The 25,565-nt window shown below is 34.1% G+C and overlaps 1 protein-coding gene across 3 annotated transcripts in view; it reads left to right on the forward strand.

Annotated features, from left to right (window-relative positions):
* Window positions 1-24,704, forward strand: part of HSPA4L (heat shock protein family A (Hsp70) member 4 like) — a 44,086-nt gene extending 19,382 nt beyond the window's left edge. For all 3 annotated transcript variants that reach the window (XM_081076909.1, XM_081076908.1, XM_081076910.1), the window contains exons 11-20: window positions 341-447; window positions 2,849-2,982; window positions 4,587-4,786; window positions 7,620-7,718; window positions 9,397-9,534; window positions 12,055-12,180; window positions 12,468-12,575; window positions 14,418-14,537; window positions 20,683-20,844; window positions 23,383-24,704. In XM_081076909.1, coding sequence (XP_080933035.1) covers window positions 341-447; window positions 2,849-2,982; window positions 4,587-4,786; window positions 7,620-7,718; window positions 9,397-9,534; window positions 12,055-12,180; window positions 12,468-12,575; window positions 14,418-14,537; window positions 20,683-20,844; window positions 23,383-23,571 — 1,383 coding nt within the window. In that variant the 3' untranslated portion in view covers window positions 23,572-24,704. The remainder of the gene's footprint in view (window positions 1-340; window positions 448-2,848; window positions 2,983-4,586; window positions 4,787-7,619; window positions 7,719-9,396; window positions 9,535-12,054; window positions 12,181-12,467; window positions 12,576-14,417; window positions 14,538-20,682; window positions 20,845-23,382) is intronic.
* Window positions 24,705-25,565: the final 861 nt, after the last annotated feature.

Raw genomic sequence — 25,565 nt, forward strand, 5'->3', positions numbered from 1 at the left:
AAATTGTTCCTTGAAAAGTAGGTCTTGTGTCTTTCCCTCTTACATATTTAGACTGTCATAATATGTCTCTAATTGTACTTAAAGAACATTTATTTTATGAATTCTTGTAATTATTTACATTTAAATTCTTTTTTGAGATTTAAAAGTATTTTATATTACATTTTTGTAAGGTCACAGAAAGAGTACTCTGACACTTTTAAATTTTAGCTAGTTACTTTAAACGTAATTTTTATAATGTAACAATTTTATTACAAGAACTTTATTAAGCAATTTAATCAAGAGTAACATAGGGTATGTTTTGTGTTTGTTAATTTAAACATGGTGTACCTCTTATTTGCAGTGTGCAATTCTCTCACCAGCATTTAAAGTGCGTGAATTTTCCATAACAGACGTTGTTCCCTATTCAATCACATTAAGATGGAAGACCTCTTTTGAAGATGGAACTGGGTAAGTGACTTCTAAAGCTTTGGTTAGAGCCTGTCATAAATAACCAATTGAACATACTTTTGTGAATGAAAGGAACTTACACTTCTTAAAATTCTCAAACACATTTAAATAAAATGTTATGAAGAAGAATATACAAACGATATATAATCTGTAAATCATGAAAACATTTTTAATTAATATTTTATTATAAAAGTGAAATCTTATTTTCAAACAAAAATTGTAGGATAGGTATTTAACAACCTGCATTTGCCATATCCTATCTCCTCCTTTGCCCATTTCACAGAGGTAACCATTGTTAACAGCTAAGTGTGTATCTGTCTATCCAGTCATTTAGAAGAAACACCCAAGAATAAAAGCATGCCCTTTTTAATGCATACATCGGTCATCTGTATACTTCCAGTGCAACTTGCTTTTTTAAATATGTTATATATTGCCCTTCCATGCCAATAGACAGTAACTTTTTTCAACAATTGTTTATGCCATAGTTCATTTAACCAATACACTTGAAAGTCACATTTTTCCTGTGTTGAGCAGTGCCATTGGGAACATCCTTGTACACATTTCCTTGTTTAGTTGTGTTTGGTTATCTGTAAGATAACTGTAGGAGTGAAATTGAGCCAAAGAGTATGTACATTTATTTTAACTAACACTGCCAAATTATCAATTTATATTCCTGTTAACATTGTGTTAGATTATCTGTTCTAGCTCATTTTCTCCTATACTTTTAATCTTAACAGTAAAAATACAGTACATTGTCACTAAATTTTTGTTTCTAATTATTGTGAGCTACAGCCTTTTAAACTTGTATTGACGTTTACATTTTCATTTCCATGAATTGCCCAGAATTTAAATACCTTGCTTTCCTACCAAAATAAAAATTTGTGTTTCAAATACTATATTTGACTATTTTTCAGAACCTTGTGTAATAAAATAAAGCTGTATTTAATTTTTGAAGTTGCTTTTAAATCTTTTGTTCTGTGTACTATACATCCACATTAAGAAATTGAAATTTTGCACAGATTTCAAAAATATGGATTATCAATCTCATCTGAACGTTTGGCAGAGCATTTAAATCACATGTGTTAATGTCAGTTTCGAGGCCAGAAATATTCTTTAAAGCTATTTTTATTAACAGGTGTAAGTGACTCAGGAAAAAAATTGTAAGGAAGTGTATGAGGAATTAAATTGAAAAGTAAATATATCCTTGTGAAGGAAATGATGGTAGGTTCTTGAATAGTAGAATAGAGGTAAAAGTCCATGAATGTGAAATTTTCAAACCTTGCATAATTAATAGGATTAATAGGATGATGCTATAGTATTAAAGCAATGAGTTTATAAACAATAGTTATAAATCATTTCTGTTACACTAAGTAATAGGAATTACTTTGTAGGTTTTAAAATTCACTGTGATGGAAAGAAGATACTGTTAAGGACGTTACTAATATTAACTGAAAAAAATGGAATATGGAGTTTAGATCAAAGTGTCAGTGTAAATTTATGAGGTTGACAGCTGTGTAAATTTGTAAGGTTGTGGTTATACCGTGTTTCCCCAAAAATAAGACCTAGCCAGACAGTCAGCTCTAATGCGTCTTTTGGAGCAAAAATTAATGTAAGACCGGGTCTTACATTATATTATATTATATCAGACACAGTCTTATATAAACCCCCATCTTATATTATAGTTAAATAAGACCGGGTCTTATATTAATTTTTGCTCCAACAGATGCATTAGAGCTGATTTTCCGGCTAGGTCTTGTTTTCGGGGAAATACGGTTTTAGAGAATATCTCTATTAGAAAATACACATTGAAGTAGTAAGGAGTAAAGAGCTATAAATGTATGTAGCACCCTCAATTAGTTCAGAAAAAAATATACACATGCACCGATACTGTGTGTTCACTCAAATGATAAAATAAATGGGAGTAAAAATGTTCACAGTAGCAAATCTAGGTAGAAGTTATATACAGGTGTTCTTTGTCCTTTTTGCACCTTTCTGTAAGTTAGAAATTACTTCCAAAGAAAAGTTCTTTTTAAAAAGAACTAGAATAAAAATAGTTACAAATGACATGTATTTTGGGGAACTAATGAATAAGATTTGGACTTCATATGTGAACAAAAAAGTAATCCCTATGTATTGGCCTTAAGATATAACTATTTTCGGGTAATTTTTTTCTTTTTAGTAGGATAGAATTGTCTATTACTATGACAGACAGTCTAAAAACTTGGAACCATAAGCCTATGAAAATGCAGGTTTATATCAAAAACAAATTCCTTTTTTTACATTTATCCGTAGAGGTCTTTGTAATTGCTGCTTATAGATTAAAAATGAGACAGATTCTGTAACCAGCTTCATAAGCAACTTCTGTTTGTTTTTAACTGAGTGTTTTCTCATTCCATTTTAGGGAATGTGAAGTATTCTGTAAGAACCATCCTGCCCCATTCTCAAAAGTCATTACTTTCCACAAAAAGGAACCATTTGAATTAGAAGCATTTTATACTAATTTACATGATGTGCCATATCCTGATCCAAGAATTGGTGAGAGAATTCAAAAAAAATTTCGTAAATTTTTTGGCCTTTTATAAATATGTTAATACTTGAATCAGTGAAACAAATTGATATTTAAGCTAATCTAACACTGGATTTTTTAAACAAAGATATTTTTACCTTTTTCTAAACATGCACTCACTATTTAGTGCTCAAAGGTTATTTCTGGAATAACAGCAGGTTTGAGTATTTTTAATTCATTTTGACAACTGTATTTGAAATGCTTTGTAATTGGTTGAAAGGTTTGGGTGAGGGTTATTTTTTAATGGAAAAACTCAATCAGTAAACTGTAGTTGTGCTGCCAGACTATGTATTCTTGTTTGAAACTTATGTTCAGTGGCAACAAATAGACTATTATTGGATTAATATGAAAGTAAGAACAGGAGACTGTAGTATTCATTTTAGTTGAGTAATATTTTTGAAGATACAAAACAGTATGAAGGAATAGTTTTTAAGTTTTAAAATTCTCCATATATGCTGCTTTTACTGATAGGCTAGAAAGGGGACGACATAAATATTTCAAGTACATTATTTAAAGTAGTAGACATAAATTATTGAAGGTAGTATTAGTTTTCCAGGGCTTTTGTAACAAAGTACCACAAACATGGTGGCTTAAACAATAGAAATTTGGCTCACAGTTCTGCAGGCTAGAAGTCCAGAATCAAGCTGTTGGCTGGATTGCTTCCTTTGAGGGCTGTGAGGGAAGGATCCATTCCAGACCTCTCTTCTTGGTTTGTGGATGGCCATCTTCATGTTCACATAACATTCTCTCTGTATGTGTATGTCTCCAAATATGGATACCAGTTATTGGATTAGAGCCCACTCGTATGACCTCATTTTAACTTGATTAACTTCTGTTAAGACCCTGTCTTCAAATAAGGTCACCTTCCGAAGTACTGGCCAGTAGAATTTCCACTTGAATTTAGGGGCGGGGGGACACAATTCAACCCTCAGTACTGGTCAACCAGAGTTTTTACTACTCAGTTTTTCTGTCTAGTATTCTCTCTCTACTATGGATATCATTATATATTTGAGGTGTTTTTTTTTTGGAAAAATAAAACAGCTTTCTGAAAGTGAAAAATTAATAAGACCTCTGTAGGTATTAGTGACCAAGTAACTTTAGCAATTTTGCTATAGGAAAAATCCAGGAAATGTTTAAATTGCTTTATTTATGAGTTACCAAGATGATTATGATTTGCAAAGCTTGTAGCAAAAAGGGGTAATATCTATTTGGTTTTCAAGGTCAGAAATTGAATTTCGTTATTTTGGTTTTAGAATAGCAATATTATAAACTATTCTTAAAGGTTATATTCCCTTGAGTCAGATTGTGCTTGGTTAAATCCCAACTCTTTTTTCCTAGCCTGGATGATTTGGGGCAGGTTACTTAACCTTTCTGAGTTTTAATACCAGGTTTATTAAGGTGTAAAAACGGTGATCTGGGGATAATGTCTATCCCACAGTAATAAATCTGGATGTGATAATAATTTTACAGTTATTTGCCAGCATCAGAAAGATGATAGTCAGATTATTGAATTAATGAATTGAATGAGTTACTCTGAAGCCCATGTACTGATCAAAGCTCTTTTTTCCTTAAGGGAGCTTCACTATTCAGAATGTTTTTCCACAGTCTGATGGTGATAGTTCCAAAGTAAAGGTTAAAGTTCGCATTAATATCCACGGAATCTTCAGTGTGGCTAGTGCATCAGTAATTGAGAAGCAAAATGTAGAAGGGGATCACAGTGATATTCCTATGGAGACAGAAACTTCGTTTAAGAATGAAAGCAAAGATGATGTGGTATGTAAGAATTCGTTCTCAAGTTCCTCTGATAAAAAATAGATACTAGTATCTGAATCACAACTGGTAATTTAATAGTGGAAGACATTAATTTCCAAGATTTTGCTCTGAAGTTCTGCTGCAGAAATCAGTACAAACTTTTTAAATAAAAGCAATAAAGAATAATTCTGTATTAAATTCTGTATATCTTTCACATTGTAACATAGTTTTCAGAGACTGCACCTTTCACAGCATTATATGGAGCATGCGCATATGTATGTTGGGAGTCTTCTTTTCTAAATTCGTCTTTATTTCCATTAAAATCATGTATTATGGCTAGCTTTTTCGCTTACAAATAAAGTCAATTCAGATTGATAAATTTTGAACTGTACACATATTTTAGATTGAAAATACATGCTTGATGAAGAATTTTTCAGGGCTGTTAGGGGATGCTGTTGAGCAGAAAAATGTGCTGTACGTTCCGTAATCCTAAAAGACATATTTTTGACTGTTTATTTTATGAAAAAGTTTGGGACCCTAACTGTATTTACTCTTGGTGTGCTGTAGAAGGTATCTTAAGAGAACATGGTTCTATTCCCTTGCACAAAGTTTTCATCTTTTTATGTACAATATTTTTAATGGCATGTGTTAGATTTCTTTTTCCCAGTCATAATTAGAGATGCCTAGATTTTTTTCATGTATTTGTGCATATTTTGAATGGATTTTTGGTGTACCAAAACTTTCAGTATCACTTTGTAAGTTATATAAATGTCTAATCACTGTTCTACACCTGAAACTAATACAGTACTTATTTATAAAAAAAAGGAATGGATTTTTTTTGATAAGTTTCAAGATAATTTCTTCCTTGTGAAGGTTATCTTTTTGTTTGTTTTTATTCGTAAGGATTGTAAAATCGTCCATATTTGATCAGAATTCTACCACTACTCTTTAAAATACTTCATTTAAGGACCATGGCATTTTCTTTCATTCTACTCATGTATTATTTTGCTAGTCTTGTTTACTTGAACTGAGGAGAAGAAAATGTCTTAATGTGTTGTGAAGATACAATCAATTTTTCATAAGTTATCACTAAGAATAATAGGTGAAAAGTAATTTTCTTAATTGTAGTTCTTAATAACTTGTAGCAGAGATAAATTTAATCCATTGATATTAATTTTTACTCACATTGAGAGAACTCTGTATGCCTTCTATGATGAGTTCTTCATAACCATTTCACCTTCTTTTTCTTAAAAGTGTCTCCTGAGACTTTTAGTTGTTTTTATATAATATTAGTTAATCCTGGACACTAAAAACCAGAGTGTGGCACCCATTTCCTACCTCCCTAGCATTTCTGATTTGCTGCTGTGTTTTAATGTATCTGAAACTGGCATGCGTCTTGCAAATTATATTTTTTATTCATAGTTGCCGATGGCAGTAATAATGCCATAGTTCTCATCACCTGTACAGTGTGAACTTAGTTGTTATTCTTAGTGGCAGGAGTATGCAATTGCAACCCTTGACTTTTCAGTTAACAAGTTCAAAGAAGGAACACAAGTTCTGGTTGTTGTCTGAAAATCTACTGACTGACTCCACCTGGTAAGATAAAGAAAACACCATCATAAAACTTGCAAAATAGGTGTCAGTGGCTTATAAGAAGATATTAGAGACTCATACTGGAGCAATTTTTAAACAAATGGTATGTCATTAATGGTCTCAATGGCACAAAGGACAGTGCTGTGTGGAAGAATACAGACATTGACAATTGAATTGAATGATTTAGAAGCATTGGATTCTGAATGTGAAGTTTTAAAACTTATATTAACCACTTTATTTGTTTAATTCTCCTTTAAAGATATATATACACAATAGAACAGCTCTTTAAGTATAAAATAAAAAGGCTAAGTGATAAAACATTTTGGCAATTTAATTGGCAGCATTTTTTCATGGTATTACATGAAATGGAGTTAATATATTTATCTCTTCCTACATTATCCCAAGTCACCACTGTCACTTCTTTCACTACTCCTCAATTTCAGGGTTGGAGAAATTGTACAGTTGGAAGGGAAGGGTCAGGGGGAGTTGGACTATCAAAAATAATTGACCTTGTAACTACTAAGAACACTTCTAACTTGTTTTTCTCCTTGGTACAAGTAAGCATTTATTCAGGGTAGCCTTCTGGGTATTATGTATTTGCATAATTCCAGATGTAATAGAAGACTTAAATTACATTGATTCCTGAAGTCCAAGCTATCTTTTTGGGTTGATGGTCATGGAATAAGATTAAGAAAACCAGAAAAATCTAATACTTAACAATTCTGTGCCAACTAGAGAGTCTATTTTGGCAGTTGAAAGTTTGTCTTTTTTACATTAAAAATGTTTTTTATGTTTGTGTTGTAATAATTCAGAGACATCTACTTTGACAATTTTGATGTATTGAGTATTTTACTACATTTTAAAAAATAATTGAATTTATGTAATACATAAATTTTGTGTGTTTTTCACGTTAGTTTTCCTTCATTAAGTTCTTTATTAACATTTCTCATGTCAAGTTTAATTTTGTTAAAGCTTGCTTTTGTGAATCTAGGTTTATAAATTTGACCTGAAAATTTTCCATTTATTTTGCAGTGTTTTGGCCACAGGTGAATGAAACAAGATTTATTCATAGCATCAAATAGATCGTTTCATTTTACTTACCTCTTATTTGTAGTTATTCTCATTTGAAAAACAGTGAACTTTTACTTTACTGTGTTCACACAGTTCAAAACAGTCTTGAACTCTAAGATACTGTTTATTTAAAAAAACAAAGAAAAACAAAAATTCTACAAATACTATAAATTACATATTTTCTTTCCAGGATAAAATGCAGGTTGACCAAGAAGAAGGAAGTCATCAAAAATGTCACGCTGAACACACCCCAGAAGAGGAAATTGATCATACAGGAACCAAAACAAAGGTTCGTTTTACTATTTCTATAGTTGTGTCTTTTTGAGATTGATAATTTGAGTTAATATATTTACTTTAGAATGCATGCTTTTAATACACTTGATATTTTTAATCTTAGTACTGTGGAATTGTATTGAAAGCATATAACCAGAATAAATACATTTCAGAGATTTATATTAGAGGATTTTTTTTAAAGAATTAACTCTGACAATAGTATACGTAAAATTAACTTCTTGGTAGGAAAAAAATGTGTTTTTTGGTAAGTTTTTTTCTCATTAAAAGTAGAAAATGAAATAAGCCAAATGACTAAAACTTAAGTTAGCAGTAGCCCTGCATTTCAAAGTTAACCACTGTAAGCATTTGACTGCATAATAGTATATTTTCTTCGTGCAAAAGCAAATATTTTTGAAAGTGAAAATTTAAAGGATAAATGACTCTGTTATTGAGAGGCATTGTTTTACTGAGACAGTCAATCATTGCCCACAAAAGACGGCAGAGACACTGTCCCAAAACACCCAGATGAATGTTGCTATGGCTCTAAACTTTCATCTTCCACAGATTTTTCTAACCTGAACAGAATTTAATCTGTTGGTTGGCTGTATAGATTTTTGCTCAGGTTATGACAATCCAGTTTTAAATCCTAGGCTCTTAAGTAATTTAAAACCTGAAACCTATTTTTCTAAATTTTTTTTTTACCCAGTATTTTTTGCTTATAATTGTTTTTAACACCTTTATTAGTATATAGTTTACATACCATACAATTTGCCCATTTAAGTGTACAATTTAATGCTATTTTAATATACTTGGAGTTTTGTGGCCATTATCACAATCAATTTTATAACATTTTCATCCCCCCAGAAAGAAGCCCTGTACCCTTAGCAGTAACTCCTGTTCTTCCCTAACCCTTTCCCTGCCAGCTCGAGACAACCATTAATCTTTCTGTTTTTCTAGATTTGCCTATTCTGGACATTTCATATAAATATGGCCATACCATATGTGGTCCTTTGTGACTGACTTCTTTCATTAATGTCTTCAAGGTTCATCCAGGTTGTAGGATGTATTGGTACTTCATTCCTTTTTATGGCTGAATAATATTGCATTTTATAGATTCGTACCACATTTTGTTTATTCATCAGCTAATGGACATGTAGATTGCTTCTACGTACTGTTTGACTATTAGGAATAATGCTATTATAAACAATCATGTACAAGTTTTTGTATGGCTGTATGTTTTCATTTTTCTTTGGCACGTACCTAGGACTGGAATTGCTGGGTCACATGGTATCTCTGTGTTTGGTATTTTGAGCGATTGCTGAACTGTTTCTAAAATGGCAGCATATTTTACAATCTTGCCTGTAGTATGTGAGGGTTCCAATTTCTCCACATCCTCACCAACTCTTGTCATTTTCCATTTTTTATATTATAGCCATCCTAGTGGGTGTGAAGTGGCATCTCATTGTGGTTTTGTTTTGAATTTCCAGCCCAATGTTTTTCATGTGGAAAGGTTTAGTGTACACAAAGTATAAAATATTATTAGCATTAAAGTAGTGTTTTTAAATAAAGTATAGTAGATGATAATAGTTTTGTTTGATTTTTGCTTTGTTTCATCTGAAATTACTCTCTTAAATCTGTTTTTATAAGGTAGTTTTCGAAATTTGCACTATGATTTTCTTGCATTTCTTTTGCAGTCAGCTCCCTCAGACAAACAAGACCGATTAAACCAGACCATTAAAAAAGGAAAAATCAAGAGTATTGACCTACCTATCCAGAGTAGCCTGTGTAGACAATTGGGCCAAGATCTTATCAACAGCTACATTGAAAATGAGGTATATAAATCTGAGTTGATGTTGAAATAGGTGGTAGCGTATTCTGAAATTTTTGTAGGAATCAATGATTATCCCCCAAATTTGGGGAACTAGTCTGTAATTCTTAAGGAATTAGTAAATGTAATCATTCAACTACTTTATTTGGGATGAGATATTGAGCTGTTTTAATGTCATGTACAGGGTGGTTTTCAACTTAGTTCTATGAAATACATGGATTGTTTCCACTATAAAGAAAGACCATTCCAACAGTAATGATTCTTAGCCCCTTTTATTCTACCTTTAACACTCAGCAGACATCATCATATGAGGAAGTATTAGCAGTTCACCTCTTCTAATGTGTTGTTCTTAAAGATTGAGGCTCTATTCACAATGTTTTCTGATTTCCATTTAATGCTTTTCAAAATCTGTTGTCATTCTTGAAATTTTCTTTACGTGGCTAAATGTTTAATTTTAGTCTCTTAAAGAGTTTAGTTTCTTTACCAGTAGTTATATAATAAGTAGTTTATTTTTATTTTATAAATTCACATTTCAGTGGTGGTTCCTAATTTCCACAGGCGTGGCTGGCAGTAAATACTAGGGCACTTCTGTTTGAAGTGCCCTAGTATTCTTCCTTCTGTTGACTTTAGTCTAGGAATTTCTACAAGAGAGTTTGACTTTATAGTGCTTGCTCTTCTTAGTACCTGCCTATGTCATTAATTAGTCAAGATTGCATTTTATATGAAGCAAGCATTCCTGGAGACCCTGAATAATTTAGAATTGGTATGTTTTGAGACTAGTTTTCCCAAAGGAATGAATTGTGGGGAAGTGTAACTATGGCAAATTTGGGGTATAAAATATTTCTTATATTTTTAAACGTCTCACTATTCTAAATTCACAAATGTCAGTACACTGCAGTCTTGTGTTTAAAATACTATGTTTTTGTTAAAGTGAAAATTTTGTTTAAGTATTACAATCCTCAGATTTTTTTTGCTTTTGATTATAACAGTAGTAATTTTTAAACATTTTGATGTCTTATTTAATCCTCACAACAACTCTGACATGTAGAGATTACTAGGGATCTACATTATACTGATGAGGAAACAGGTACAGGTAGACTTACCCAAGGTCAGAGAGTAACCTTTAATTTGGATCCAGATAGTCTGTTTCCAAGGCTCAAAATCACAACCACTCTACTATAGTCTGTCCCAGGGCTAATGTTTAATCAGCGCCAGTTACATGCCAGGCACTGTACTAAATATTTTATGTGAATTATGTCAATTTTATCAGTAGTCTATGAGCTAAACAGGAATATGCTGTCTATTTTAGGATAAGAAAACTGAGGTTGAGAGGTTAGGTGTCTCTTCTGAGATCTCAAAGCTAGTAAATGGGGAACCTAGGATTTGAACCCAAGTACCATGTTTCCCTGAAAATAAGACCTAGCTGGACCATCAGCTCTAATGCGTCTTTTGGAGCAAAAATTAACATAAGAATTAATGTAAGTATTATATTTTACTATAAGACCTGGTATATAGTATCATATAAAACTGAGTCTTATATTAATTTTTGCTCCAAAAGATTCATTAGAGCTGATGGTCTAGCTAGATGTTATTTTCAGGAAAACACGGTATGTACAGTGACATAGTCTGTGTGGGTTTCCTAAATAGCTTATTGAGATATAACTCACATACCATACAATTCACCCATTTAAAATGTTAAAGTCAATGGATTTTGGTATATTATCAATTTCTAATTGTGATAATATATATATAACAAAATTTGGTATTTTGATCACTTTTTAAGTGTATGACGATTCAGTGCATTATATATTCACAATGTTGTGCAACCATCACCACTATCTCCAAAACTTTTTCATCACCCCAAACAGAAAGTATGTAACAATCAAGTAATAACTCAACATTTCTCCCTTTCTCCACCCCACAGTAAATTAGTCCACTTTCTGTCTCTATGAATTTGCCTATTGTAGATTACTCATTTAAATGAATTCATAAAATACTTGTCCTTTTGTATCTGACTTATCGCACTCAGCAAAATGTTTTCAAGGTTATGTTCTAATGTATCAGAACTCATTCCTATTATAGTAGAATAATACTCCATTGTGGACATATATTTTATTTATCCATTCATCTGTTAATGAACAATTGAGTTGTTTCCACCTTTTGGCTGTTAAGAACAGTGCTGCAGTGGCATACAAAAGCTAGCATACAAAAGCTGTTTGAGTTCCTGCTTTCAATTCCTTTGGTTATATACCTAGTAGTAAAATTGCCAGGTTATATTGTAATTCTTTGTTTAGCTTTTCAAGAAACCATCAAACTTTTCTGTCACAGCTGCAGCATTTTACATTCCCAACAGCAATGTTACAAAGGTTTCTAATTCTCCACATCCTCACCAACACTTATTTTTTATTTCTTTGATTTAGTCATCCTAGGAGGTATGAAGTGGTATTTCATTGTGATTTTGGTTTCTTTTTTCCCTAATTTCTTAATATTCTTAATGGCAATTAATGTGAAACTTTTTGAATAGGGGAAGATGATAATGCAAGATAAGTTAGAGAAAGAAAGAAATGATGCTAAGAATGCTGTTGAAGAATATGTATATGATTTTAGAGACAAGCTGGGTACTGTCTATGAAAAGTTCATCACTCAAGAAGTAAGTCTAGATTTTGCAATTTTTTACAAAAACTTTTTCTTGAGAATGCTAATACCGATTATGTAAATAAATGTATTAAATGTGTTACTGTCAGTCTTGTGAAGTGCATTTAGGAATGGTTCTTAGGTATTTTTCCAGTTTGCGGAAGTATGGTGAACAATGTTTAAGAATAAAAAGGAAGAAAAATAGAAAATTTAATTCTTTACACTTGAAAACATTGTGTCCTTTGATGACTTTTATTTCTAAGAAGAGCATTTTACATTGCTGTCTCTTAAATGTATACTTAGGACTTGAATAAACTGTCAGCAATATTGGAAGACACAGAAAATTGGCTTTATGAAGAAGGTGAAGACCAACCTAAACAAATTTATGTGGATAAACTTCAAGAATTAAAGGTAACTTTTTAAAGTTATATATGAGTGTTAAATAGAACGTTGGGTATGCCTAGAAACTATGGTGTTAATGCCACAGTGTATTTTCAAAATAAATATGTTAAGAAATTACTGAGGCAGATATGTATAAGAGGAAATGTTCTCATTTTAAAAGCATTTTGAGAAGTGAGTACTGATACATGATAATTGAAATCAAATAATGTATAATCATGTTTGTCTATCATGATACTCAGATATAAACATTTAGAAAATGACCAGAGTGTTAGTATTGCTTTAACAATCTATGTATTTCTGAGATGTCATTATTAGTGATTTTTCAACCTGACCTCTTCTTATCCATCAGAGGAATCACCCTTCCTCTGCTTCACTCCCCCTTTACTGCTCTGATTTTGAGGAGTAACAACGCTGCCCTTTTATGTTTTCGCATTGCAACTGATGGGGACGCTTGGCCAGCAAAGAACTTCAAAAACAGCACCCCAACTCTTGAATGTCCTTTAATAAAGAAATAAGGAGACATGGCCACCAGGTTCCCTTTTTCTAGGACAATGTGTGATTTTTAAGAAAAGACCACTATTAACTCTTTTTTTCTTGCTTGCTACCCAGGGACCCTCCACCAACCTTAAAAAAAATAATTTGGTTACAAGAAGTTCAGATTGGAAGTGTGACAGGAAAGTTTAGTCTCTCCTCCTTGGTGAGGATCATAGCAGTGCTTTAACATGCACATGAATTCCCTGGGGCTCTTACTGAAATGCAGATTATTCAGTATAGCGAGGTGGGCCCACAATTCTCCAGTTTAACAAGCTTCAAAAAGATTCTGATGCTGCTGGTCCCTGAACCACTCTTTGAGTAGCAAAGGAATATACAGGTGCAAAATGATGACATTAATAAAGATTTCTAGAATATAGGGGAAAGCAACCCTTTAGCTGGGGAAGAGGAGTGCAAAAGAAGTTACTTAAAAGCAAAGGAAGTTATTATCTTGCAATAATTACTTTCATGTCAATAAATTACTACCAAAGGGAATAATTAGAAATCAAGTAGAAAATTTAAGTTTATGAGAGCATTACTAAACTTCACATTGTTTATATTCTTGGTAGTTTTATTCCCCAGCTCCTTAGGAGAATATATATTTGGAGCTATAGGAACAGCAAGGCAGCTGAAGCCAATAGAAATAACTGGAAAAGCCCAGAAGTATCCAAAACGGATTATTTTGCCTCAGGTGTATTAGTAACCATAAAAAGGAAAATGTTACAGTAGTTTTCATAAGCTTTACTATTTTTGAGATGGCTTTTAGAAATTAAAAATGAAATGTTTGCTTCCCTTTCAAAAACATTTGCAATAAAAAGTATGGTATAAATACACTAAATGCAGTATAGTATCCTGGAACAGAAGAAAATGAAATCCAAATTAAGTCTGGAGTTAGTTCAGAGTAATGCACCAGTGCTGGTTTCGTACGGACAAATGTACCATGTGCTATGAGGTTAACATTAGAGGAAAGCTATGAAAGATGCTTGGCTCTGTTTTTATCTTTGTAACTTTTCTGAAAATCTAAAATTACCCTTAAATAAACTGGTTTTTACTTAAGTATATAAAGAATTGAAAGGAGTTATTCATTCTTCTAATGAATCCCCCTCCTCAAAGTTACAGAGACATTTAGAAACTCCCCATTCCAGGCACCTGGGCCAAGGGGGCAAAGGTTTTCTGTTTTGGTTTTTTAAAAGCATTACCCTCTTAATACAGCACACATTTTAATCTAATTAATAAAGTTAGTGTACACAATATGCAATGTCTTCTGTTAAGAGTTTCTTTGTTACTTTTCTTCTAAAAATAAATTTCTTATGTTAACAGAAATATGGCCAGCCTATTCAAATGAGATACATGGAACATGAAGAGAGACCAAAAGCTTTAAATGACTTGGGAAAAAAGATCCAACTTGTCATGAAAGTGATAGAAGCATACAGAAACAAGGTATTGAATTTATTATAAATCCAACTGTTAATGACGACACGTGTGTAGACATGATGAGTGTGGGGTAAATGTAAATGTTCTCAGCTACAAAGCTGGAGCAGTTGCTACTAAATTCCAGAGACGTTGTGCACCAAACTTGAAACTTATTTTTTTTGAGAATTGTAAGTAAAGGATACTAATGAATTTAAAATAGAGTGCATCCTTTTAAATTCCCTAAAACCACATTGTAAATTAATCCAATGACCAAATCTGTTGTTTTCTTCTTAGGGATTTCATTATTGACATAGTGAGAAAGAGGTTTTCTTGGGCCTTTTTTGTTACAGATTTGTTTGAAGCTGGACTCTGCTAGCCTTTATTTTGTCCTTCGGCCTCTTTTTCTTTTGGTTGCTCTTTGTGTTCGAGTCCATTAGTCATTTATAATCCAGTATACCCATTATTCTTTTATACATGTGTGCACAAGTCTGTATCACACCCTTGACCTTTTCAGTGATTTTAAGCCTTAAATATTTAGTTATACCGGGGATGCCAAAGAAAATGTATACACATGACTTCTATTCATCTTTTGTTATCAGTATATATTATTGCAATTTTAATAGTTTTTTCCTTTCTTAAAATGCGTATACATTTTTTTTTTGAACCCTCTATAAACGATATCTACATTTGGATATAGCAGTAAAATTTGACAAAATTAACCTTATCATTTTTTTTCTTCTAAACCAGAGGTTAGCGGACTTTTTATTTAAATGAACAAATAATAAATATTTAGGCTTTGTAGAACTTATCTCTACAACTATTCAATTCTGCATTGTAGTGCAAAAACGACCATCTATGATATGTAAACGAAGGCTGTGTTCCAAAGTAACCCTTGAGAAAACAGGTGATCTGCAGGACAAGTTCACTGACTCCTGCTTTAACTATATAAATAGTCACTGTAATTCCCCCAATTTTTATCATTGCCATTAAATTACATTTAAATTGCCGTGAAAACTGCATCAATGGGCAGAGAGGCTAGCACCAGAAATAATTCAGGCGGAGTATCATAAAAATAGCATATACGGATCAAGCACTAATGAATTTTAAGCACTTTTACATGGATTATCTCACTTCATTCTCACAGGTATATATATTAAAACTGCCACACTTTAGCAATTTGTCAGGGGTTATACAGGCAGTAAATGGTGGGGTTAGGATTAAAACCTAAGCATTCCAAAGTTAATGCATAAACTCTTAATAACTACAGTGTTTTTTACTACACAGTGTGGAAAGCAGTTACTTATTTTAGAAAAAGATTTGTGAATTTTGTAAAATAAGGTTGCAGGCCAGGCAACCTGGAAGAAGAGTCCAGGTACTGATTGTGGGTGTGCCTGCCAGTGCCCAAATTGTTCATACAGGTACAAATCAAATGTAAGGCTAATGGAAAGGTAAGAAGGAGCAAGCAGACAAATGAAAACGCCAAAACTATTTCAAATCTGGTATTGGAGATTCCCATACAATTAATAAGGTCCAGTGTTCCCAGGCTTTAGCAGTCTTTTTTTCTTTTTAATTAGTTTCAGGAGTATAAAGCAACGTAATAGTTAGACATTTAAACCCCTCTTTAAGTGATAACCCACCCCCAAGCCACTACCCCTCTGACGTCTTATATAGCTGTTACAATACCATCAACTATCTTTCCTAGGTTGTACTCCACATCCTGTGACTATGTATACCTATATATTTAGTTATAGTTGACATGCAGTATTATTCTACTTCAGCTTCAGGTGTATAATGAGTGCGTTGACCAGGCATCTACACAGTCTATGAAGTGATCCCCCTGATAAGTCCAGTGCCCATCTAGCATCTTACATGATCTTTACAACGTTATTAAATTCCCCATACTGTATTAACTACCAATTTGTATTTCTTAATGCCTTCTCCTTTTTCACCCTGCCCCCAACCCCATTTTCTTCTATTACCCTAATAGATCTAGTACCTATCTGGCACCATACCTAGTTATTACAATGTTATTGACTATATTCACTATGCTGTACTTTACATTCCCCAAGATTACCGTGTAACAACCAATTTATACTTCTTAATCCCTTCCCCTTTCACCTGTCTTTAACCCCCTCCCATCTTAAAGAAGTCCCTCTAAGATTCCTTGTAATAGGGATTGGTGGTGATGAACTCCTTCAGTTTTTCTTGTCTGGGAAACTCCTTATCTGTCCTTCAATTCTAAATGATAGCTTTGCTGGGTAGAGCAATCTTGGTTATATGTCCTTGCTTTTCATCACTTGGAACATTTCCTGCCAATCCCTTCTGACCTGCAAAGTTTCTGTTGAGAAATCAGCTGCCAATCTTATAGGGGCTCCCTTGTCAGTAACTAACTGCTTTTCTCTTGCTGCTTTTAAGGTTCTTTCTTTGTCTTTAACCTTTGGCATTTTATTTATGATGTGTCTTGGTGTTGGCCTTTTTTGGTTTATCTTGTTTGGGACTCTTTATGCACTTCCTGGGCTTCTGTGTCTATTTCCTTCACAAGGTTAGGGAAGTTTTCTGTCATTATTTCTTCAAATAGATTTTCAATTCCTTGCTCTCTCTCTTCTCTCTCTGGTACCCCTATGATGCAAATGTTGGTATGTGTGGTATTGTCCTGGAGGCCCCTCAAATTCTCCTCAAATTTTTGGATTCTTTTTTTTTTTTTTTTTTTTCTGTTCTGGTTGGGTGGTTTCTGCTACCTTCTCCATCACTTGTTGGATCTCCTGCTTCATCTAATCTGTTGATTCCCTGTAATATATTCTTCATTTCTGTTACTGTATCTCCTTTATTTCTGACTGGTTCTTTTTCATGGTTTCCATCTGTGTTTTATGCTTCCTATCTCTGTTGAAGCTCTCCCTGAGATCATTGAGCATTCTTATAACCAGTGTTTGGAACTCTGAGTGTGATAGATTGCTTATCTCCATTTTGCTTTGTTCTTTTTCTGTAGCTTTGTTCTCTTCTTTTATTTGGGACATGTTTCTTTGTCTCCCGATTTTGGCTGCCTCCCTGTGTTTCTATGTATTAGGAAGGGCTGCTATGTCTTCTGGTCTTAGAGTGGCCTTATGAAGTAGGTGTGCTATTGGATTCAGTGGCGCAGTCTTTCTGGTCACCTAAGCCACGCACTCCAGGTGCGTCCCTTGTGTGGGTTGTGTGTGCCCTCTTTCTTCTTGTAGTTGAGCCGTGGTTGATAATTGCACATCATTGTGAGGCAATGATCCTTGGGCTCACTGGGACTGGCCTTGACTACAGGGGAAGGGTTCTTGTGTAGGATCAGCCTCAGCAGGGCCCTGGTGCCTACCCAGGGTGGGGTGCCTGCCCCTTGGGTGTGTCATAGTTGGAGCTGGGTGATGCTCCAGCTCATTTTGAAGCTGGCCACTGGGGGCGCCAGCCCAAGGACTACCTGGGAGGGGATCTGCTGTAGGTCAAATTCAGCCAAAGCCTGTGTGCCACCCGAGACCACCCAGCAGAACCCACAAAGAAATCTACAGATGGCTGCCGCCCGTGCTGTGCTTGGAAGCACCTTGAGAGGCCAAGCCACAAACCAAAGCCGGCTGCTGCTAATGCTGGCTTAGGGCTGCTCAGCCAGAGGCACAGGACACGCTCAAGCCAGATGCTGTTTGTCTGGGTTCCACGAACCTTTGAGAGACCCTAGGAAAGTCTGCCGCTTAAACCAAGACAGGCAGTCTACTTGAAAAAGCCACTGGAAGCGGCTTGGGTGTGCCTAAAAGTTGGGCGGGGCCAGATCTCTAATCACAAGGGTGCGGCTAACTAAAGGCAGAGACTCAGAAATGGTGGCCACCTGTGTTCACACACCAGGAAGGGGGAGGGCTCAACAAAGAAACAATGGCCTCCGGCAGCTCCTCCAGCCAGGAGAAAGCTGCCTCTTCAGCCCCCATTCCAAGCCAGACAACTCAGTTCCCCACCATATGTCCCTGCCACCTTTTCAGCTGCTGCCCTAGCTCTGGAGCTCAGAGCGAGTGATTCCATTAGTGGGTAAGTCCACACACAGTCCCTTTAAGAGGAACGCCTGGGAGTGCAGCTGCCCTCCATCTCACTCAGTCACAATGTCCGCTGGTTTTCAACAACCAGAAATTATGGGGACTTCTCTCCATGGCACTGGAACCCTGGGCTGGGGTCGGACTGGGATCTCTCACTCCTCTGGAGGCTGGGGGAACCTCCACAGTCAAAATATCTCTCCCGATCTTTAATGGTCACACACAGGTATGGGACCAACCCATTCAGCATCTCTGCCCTTCCTACCAGTCTGGAGGTGGTTTCTGTGTGTCCTTAGTTGAAAGGCTTCAGTTCAGCTTAATTTTAGGTGATTCTCAATAATGGTTGTTTTGTATTTTAGTTGTAATTTTGATGTGGTTGTGAGAGAAGGTAAGCACAGCATTTACCTACTGCGCTGTCTTGGTTGTCTGATTTTAGTTTTCTTGAGTATGCAGGTTTAAGATACTATCCAGAGCAAGGTGAGACTTACGTTCAAGGACTTTTGAGTTTTTATTATGTGCCAGGCTCCCTTCAAGGTGCTAGAACTACAGCATCAAACAGAACATTGAACCTGTTTCTAATATGCTTCAGTGGGGAAAGGTAAATAAGAAGTTATTGTAAAATAGTCAGAGGATGATAAAAGGCTTTGGAAAAAGCAAGGAGACTGCCAGAGGTAGAGGAGATTTGTCAGACCGGCAGACTAATACATGTGAGGGGAAAACTGAAGGAGGTGAGGGTTCAAGATGTATGATAATTATAAGAAGAAAGTTCTAGAAAAAGGGAATAGCAGTTGCAAAACCTCCAGAGGAGAATGTGTTGGAGGAACAGCAAGGAAGCCAGTATGGCTTAAAGCAGTGGGGGTGGGTTAGCAGTGAGCAGATCATAAGGGGCCTAGCAGGCCATTAGAAAAGTTTGGCTTTCGCTCTGATGATAGGAATTCATTGGAGGGTTTTCTGCATAGACATATGATTTGACTTATTTTTAAAGGTTCTGGAAACAGAGAGACTAGTGCAGTCATTAGAAATAATACAGGCAAGAAATGATGGGAGTCTTGAACCCAGACGGTGGATGGGAGAGAAGTGGGAGGGAAGACTTTTTTGCTGCATATATTTTGAAGGCAGAGCTAATAAGATTGACTGATAGAGTTTACGTAAATATAACAAAGAGGAGTCCAAAATGACTCCAAGATGAAGTTTACTGAGATGGGGAAAACTGGGAAGAGTAGATAGGGAAGTAATCAGGTGTTTGAAACACAGGTAGTCATTTCAAACATTACAAGTAGAAATTCAAGTTGGAAGCTGGATATAGAGTTGGGATTTCAGGGAAGAGGGTCAAGGCTAGAGATTTTTTTTAAAGCATATAAATAGAGGGGTGAATAGGGAAGAACTGAAGAAGTGACCCGTGAAGTTGGAAGGAATTCAAGAAAAAGTGGGGGCCCAGAAACTTGAGTCTAAGATGATGGATGCATAAATTGTAATCATACAAGCAGAAAGAAGAGTTCACTATCTGTTGAAGATTTATGGTTTTAAAAGATAGCATCACCATCCTCTCAGTTTTTTGGCTTTGGAGTATTCTTCCATTCTCTTTCCCTTTATTTTCCATGTCCAATCTATAATGCATCAAAAGATCCTCTTTTCATATGTTGCATTGCCATTTCTTTCAGGTTCTGTGGTTAATAATCTAAACCATAGCTTCTTAGATTTTCTTCTATGCATGGCACCTTCAGTTCTCTTTTTCAGACAGAACTTTATTATATAATTCTCACTAACAACATACCATATTGTTTTCTTGTATATTCAGAATTTTCTGTATAGTTTTGCATTATGCCTGTTTCCCTTATTTCTCTTTATTCTCTAACAAATTCAATTCCATGTGGCTTCTTTTCTTGGCTAATAAGTAATTTTCCCTTGAATATTCAGCACTAGTCATTCCAAACCTGACTTCTTCAGAAAGCCTTTCCTTTTAGGAACCCACACTGATTTTTTTCTTTCTCTCAGTCTCTTCAGTTCTGTGTACTTTTTATGTGGCTTCTTCACATGCGTATGTGTGAGGTGTACACTCAGTAAGAATCTAAATCTTTGAAGTAGAAGTTACTGATAAATTGTTACTGAAAAATCTGTTACATTAAATTTTTTAATAGGATGAAAGATATGATCATTTGGATACTGCTGAAATGGAAAAAGTTGAAAAATATATCAGTGAAGCCATGAGTTGGCTTAACAGTAAGATGAATGCACAGAACAAACTAAGTCTCACTCAAGATCCTGTGGTGAAAGTTTCAGAAATAGTTGCAAAGTCAAAGGTAAGAAACTATAAAATTCTCTTTTTAATGGGTTCAAGCACTAAAATTTTTAATGGGAACTATACTTTGAGAAATAATAAACTTGGAAAAGAACTTAGAAAAAGAGAAATTTAAGACTAATTTTTTATTTAGAAAAAAAAAAAAAGATTCTAGGTGGAACATCTCCATTCCTTGATTTAATTAGTCACATACACAAGGCTATTTTTTTTTTTTTTTACATTTGAAGTGTAATGCAAAATGAAATAAATCAATTAGACAACTTTTGACTGTCAAATATGTCATATTTTTCTGGATTGGATATGACTTCTAAGTCTCCATGGTAAAACTTGGCAATGTAGGTCTCTGTTTGACATAAATTGAAATGTGTTTATTTCTGGGTAAAATCTTATTTCTGAGATAAACTTCCAGTCCAAACAAACATTACTAATGAAAATGCCAAATATTATCATAGAAAACATTATGAAAAACACGGGGACAAACTTTTTAATAAAGAGCATCTAAGTAGAAAATGAGTGAAGACATTTGATAAGTAACTGACAAAAGAATAAATACATGTTCAATAAAAACATGAAATGGTGTTCATCCTCATCACTAATGTACAAAATGCAAATCTCTCTTTTCACCCGTCTGATTTGGTTGTGTGGTTAAAGGATATGAGAAATGGATGCTCTTCCTGAGCAACGTGGTTAAATTTGTTACAACTTTTTTGGGGACATTGTATCAGAATATGTATAGAAATTTAGAGTAGACCCCTTAACCCAGAAATCACATTTCTAGGAATCCATCCTAACGTGATTGTTGCACAGATATATGCAGATTAAATACCTTTGTTTATAATAGCAAAAAATTGGAAACAACCTAAATACCTATCAGTAAGCAACTAGATGAATAAACTGCTGCACCCACACAATACACTGTAGCCATTAAATACATTAGTTTAAATATAGAGATCTATCTGTTCAGATACAAAGATGCATACACTATATTGAGTGAAAAAGGAAAAATTAAAGAATAAAGTTATCTCACTATAAAAATTACTGTGTTCATAGGTTTGTATATATGTGTATGACTGGACCTATATTTAGAAGGATCTTCACCCAAATGTTAGTATTTGTAGGAATTGGAATTTCAGGTGATTTTTTTTTTTTAATCTAGTTCAGTATGTTTTTAGGTATATGATTTTTAAAAACAGAAGCAGTTTTTTTTAAATCAAATAGAGTACTAAAAGCACTATTTTCCTTTTGAGAAAGTTTTGCAAAGAAGCTGTGATAATTTACTCCTAATTAGATGAAATACAAAGTATAAGAGCAGTTTGTCATTAAAACATCTCTCAGGATGTTACTATCTTTCCATCCCAACCCCAATCAGTGATACAGATCTTGAAAGATTTTAATAGTTTTTTTATTTCTATGGAAAAAAAAAAAGCAAGCATATGGAAAATACATTGTATTTCTTCTAAATTATTAAGTTGAATTTACTTTCATGGCTTATTTTCCTTCAACAGCAAGTGCTACTCAGTTGTTTTCAGAAAGTCAAGTTAGTGTGTATATTTATATAATTTCACTTATTAAAAGTTTTCATGTAAATGTTGAGAAATATCAGTTAATGAAATAGGTGTTATTTGACAAAATGCTCATAACAGCATTAGGCATAATTTTAGGGAAAGAATTAAGAATTTTTCTCAACACTAATTCGAAAAAATACCTGCATCCCCATGTTCATTGCAGCATTATTTGCAATAGCCACAATATGGAAGCAGCTTAAGTGCCCATTGATAGATGAATGGATAAAGATGTGTATATGCACAATGGAATATTACTCGCCATAAAAAAATATGAAAATTGCCATTTGCGACAACATTGATAGACCTAGAGGGTATTAATGCTAAGTGAAATAAGTCAGACAGAGATTTCACTTATGTGTGGAGTCTGAAAAACAAATAAGACAAAACAGAAACAGATTCGTAGATACAGAAACAAACATGGTTGCCAGAGGGGAAGGGGTAACGGGATAGGTGCAAAAGGTGAAGGGGAATAAGAAGTATAAACTTACAGTTATAAAATAAAGAAGTCACAGGGATGTAATGCACAGCATAAAGAAAATAGTCAAGGATTTCACGATAACTTTGTATGGCGACAGATGGTTAATAGACTTATTGTGGTGATCACATCATATATGCCGAATCAATGTATTGTTCACCTGAAACTAATATAGTATTGTATGTCAACTATAATAAAAATAATTGTTTTAAATGTTTAAAAATTATTCCTGCCTAAGTAAACTATATTTTAAATTATGAAGAACCAATTTTTAGGAAGATTAGATACAAAAACTATTGTCAAAGATTGAGTAGTTTCCTATCACCACAGACATGCACTATCCTATAAGATAAATCCTTCATTGAGGTACTTGAAGAAACGGTTGGTTATCTAACTGCACTAACAAATTCAGGAAAGTGGAATTAGGTGGAAATTTAGAAAGTTAATGTGGAATTTAACTGTGACATTTTTAATATAATCAATTTCTTCATGTCTTTAGGAACTGGATAATTTCTGTAACCCCATTATTTACAAACCCAAACCGAAAGTAGAGGCTGCAGAAGACAAAGCAAAAGCTAATAGTGAACACAATGGACCAATGGATGGACAGAGTGGGACTGAAACAAACGCAGATACAAAAGAAAGCTCACAGCATACTAAGTCTTCTGGAGAGATGGAAGAGGACTAAGTCCTAATTTCACCTTCACGTAATTCAAACAGTGCAAGTAACCACAGGGTCCATCCTTCTTCTTTTACATCTGGTACACACAACAGATGTTCAGTGTTCTTAACCACTTGTTGTCATTTGTTTTTTGGAGTAGTTTTGAAAACTTTTATATTGAGTACACCTCTTTTCATTCCATTGCTGCTTATGTGAAGCGTTAGCTGAATATAGATTTACAAGTCAGTGTAAGCTTTCATTATATATTTATATCAAACATGCAAGATTGGTATGTAGTTGGCAACAATCTACCTTATTTAAAGCTTCTACTTGGATAAACTTCAGCTCCCTATCCAGGAAAGGGTACTGCATTGCACTGTTGTCGCAGAAGCATAGATTTAACTGCATCATTATTTTGAAAAACAAATATTGAAATTGATGTGGTTTAAAGGCCACTGAGGCACTGACCTTTTTCTAGTTATTGTATTGTTCAAATTAAATATTAAACAAGAGGTTCCTTGACAAGTTAGTCCTTATCTTTGGTGTGCCATGAGAACTCCAAAGCCGTGTTGTCATCACATAAATGAATCAAATCACACTTTGAAAGGGAAAACGCACAATTTTATGTTAAGGTGACACCAGCAGTTTTCTTCATTTCTTAATAATGTGGATTGATGTTTTCTCAGAGTAATTCAGTATCATTTTCACTTGAAACTTCTGATCTACTTGTCCTGAAGACGTGCTGCTGCAAAAGTAAAAGTAGCTTAAAGAAAAAGCGGCATTTACGATGAAAACATCTTCATGGAAATGCTGTTGATTGACCTACTCAGACATGCATCTATGATGTTGATAGTCTTCTGCAATTTTAATAGTTGTTTTAGTTTTCTTAATTGAGTCTGTTAACATATTAACACAGAGTAGGGAAAAATGGCACAGTGCATTGCATTATATACATTTATCACTGAAGTACTTAATGTTAAGGTATAAACACTATTAATAAGCCGTAATACTTGAAAAGAAGCACTTATACTGTAAGTCTTAGGAAATAATGCTTGTAATAAACTATATTACATATCAACAGGCAAAAGACAGAATGTTACATAGTGTAATATGATGTGATGTGATTAAATTATAGTTCCTGCTGTTACGTTACCTGTTGAGACCTTGGCTCCAGTTTCGGTGCTTCTTATATAAATCACATGGGACGAAGAACCGGGAGTTTAAGACATTTGCAGGACTTCAGATGTGGCTCATCACCAGACTTGTCCACATTGTCCAGTTCTGTCCACAGGCTTGAAACTAACTATGGGAGCAGACTGAAATTATTTTTAAACCTGTTAGAAAAAGCACAGACAATGCATGGGGCTCTTGGGTTTTAATGCCAATCGACTAGATTGACCTTGTTTTGAAATTTTGAGAGGCTCACTTTTCCCCAAAGCTAAATCTTTATATTAAGGAGAATTAATACTGACTTTTCTTAAGTAGTAAAAATTGAGAGTTTAATATCTTTAGGGATAGTCATTATTTCTCACAACTAGTTCTCTAAGAGAGATTTCGTTTCTACAATGTAGTCTGCACTGAAGAGAGAGTAGGGAGGAGTGCATTTTGCGGGAATTTTTATTCATCCTTTTTGAGGGAGATGTCCCTTTTTTGCATTAAAAAAAAAAATCAGAGAGTCCTAATATATTTTTAATGTCTTCTAATCTTTAAACTGTCCTTGTTTTAATACTCTTAAAATGAAATACTTATATCCATTATTAGTAATTGATAAAGTACGTTTTTTTAAAGCACGTACTAGTTACTTTTCACTTGTATGTTGAATATATAGGTTAATTTCAGGAAGAACATCAAAGTTACAAAACGGAATACATAACAGTACAAGTAGGGAGTTTATAGCTTTTCTTGAGTTAATAATAACACCTCCACTCACTTTATTAAGAGCTATACCTCAAAAACTTCTTCGGAATAAATGTGGGAACAACCCTTTCTTCATCTGAATTTCCTAGTAGATCCTGACATTT

This window comes from Rhinolophus hipposideros (genome assembly GCF_964194185.1).
Source record: "Rhinolophus hipposideros genome assembly, chromosome: 16".
NCBI classification, from domain to species: domain Eukaryota; kingdom Metazoa; phylum Chordata; class Mammalia; order Chiroptera; family Rhinolophidae; genus Rhinolophus; species Rhinolophus hipposideros.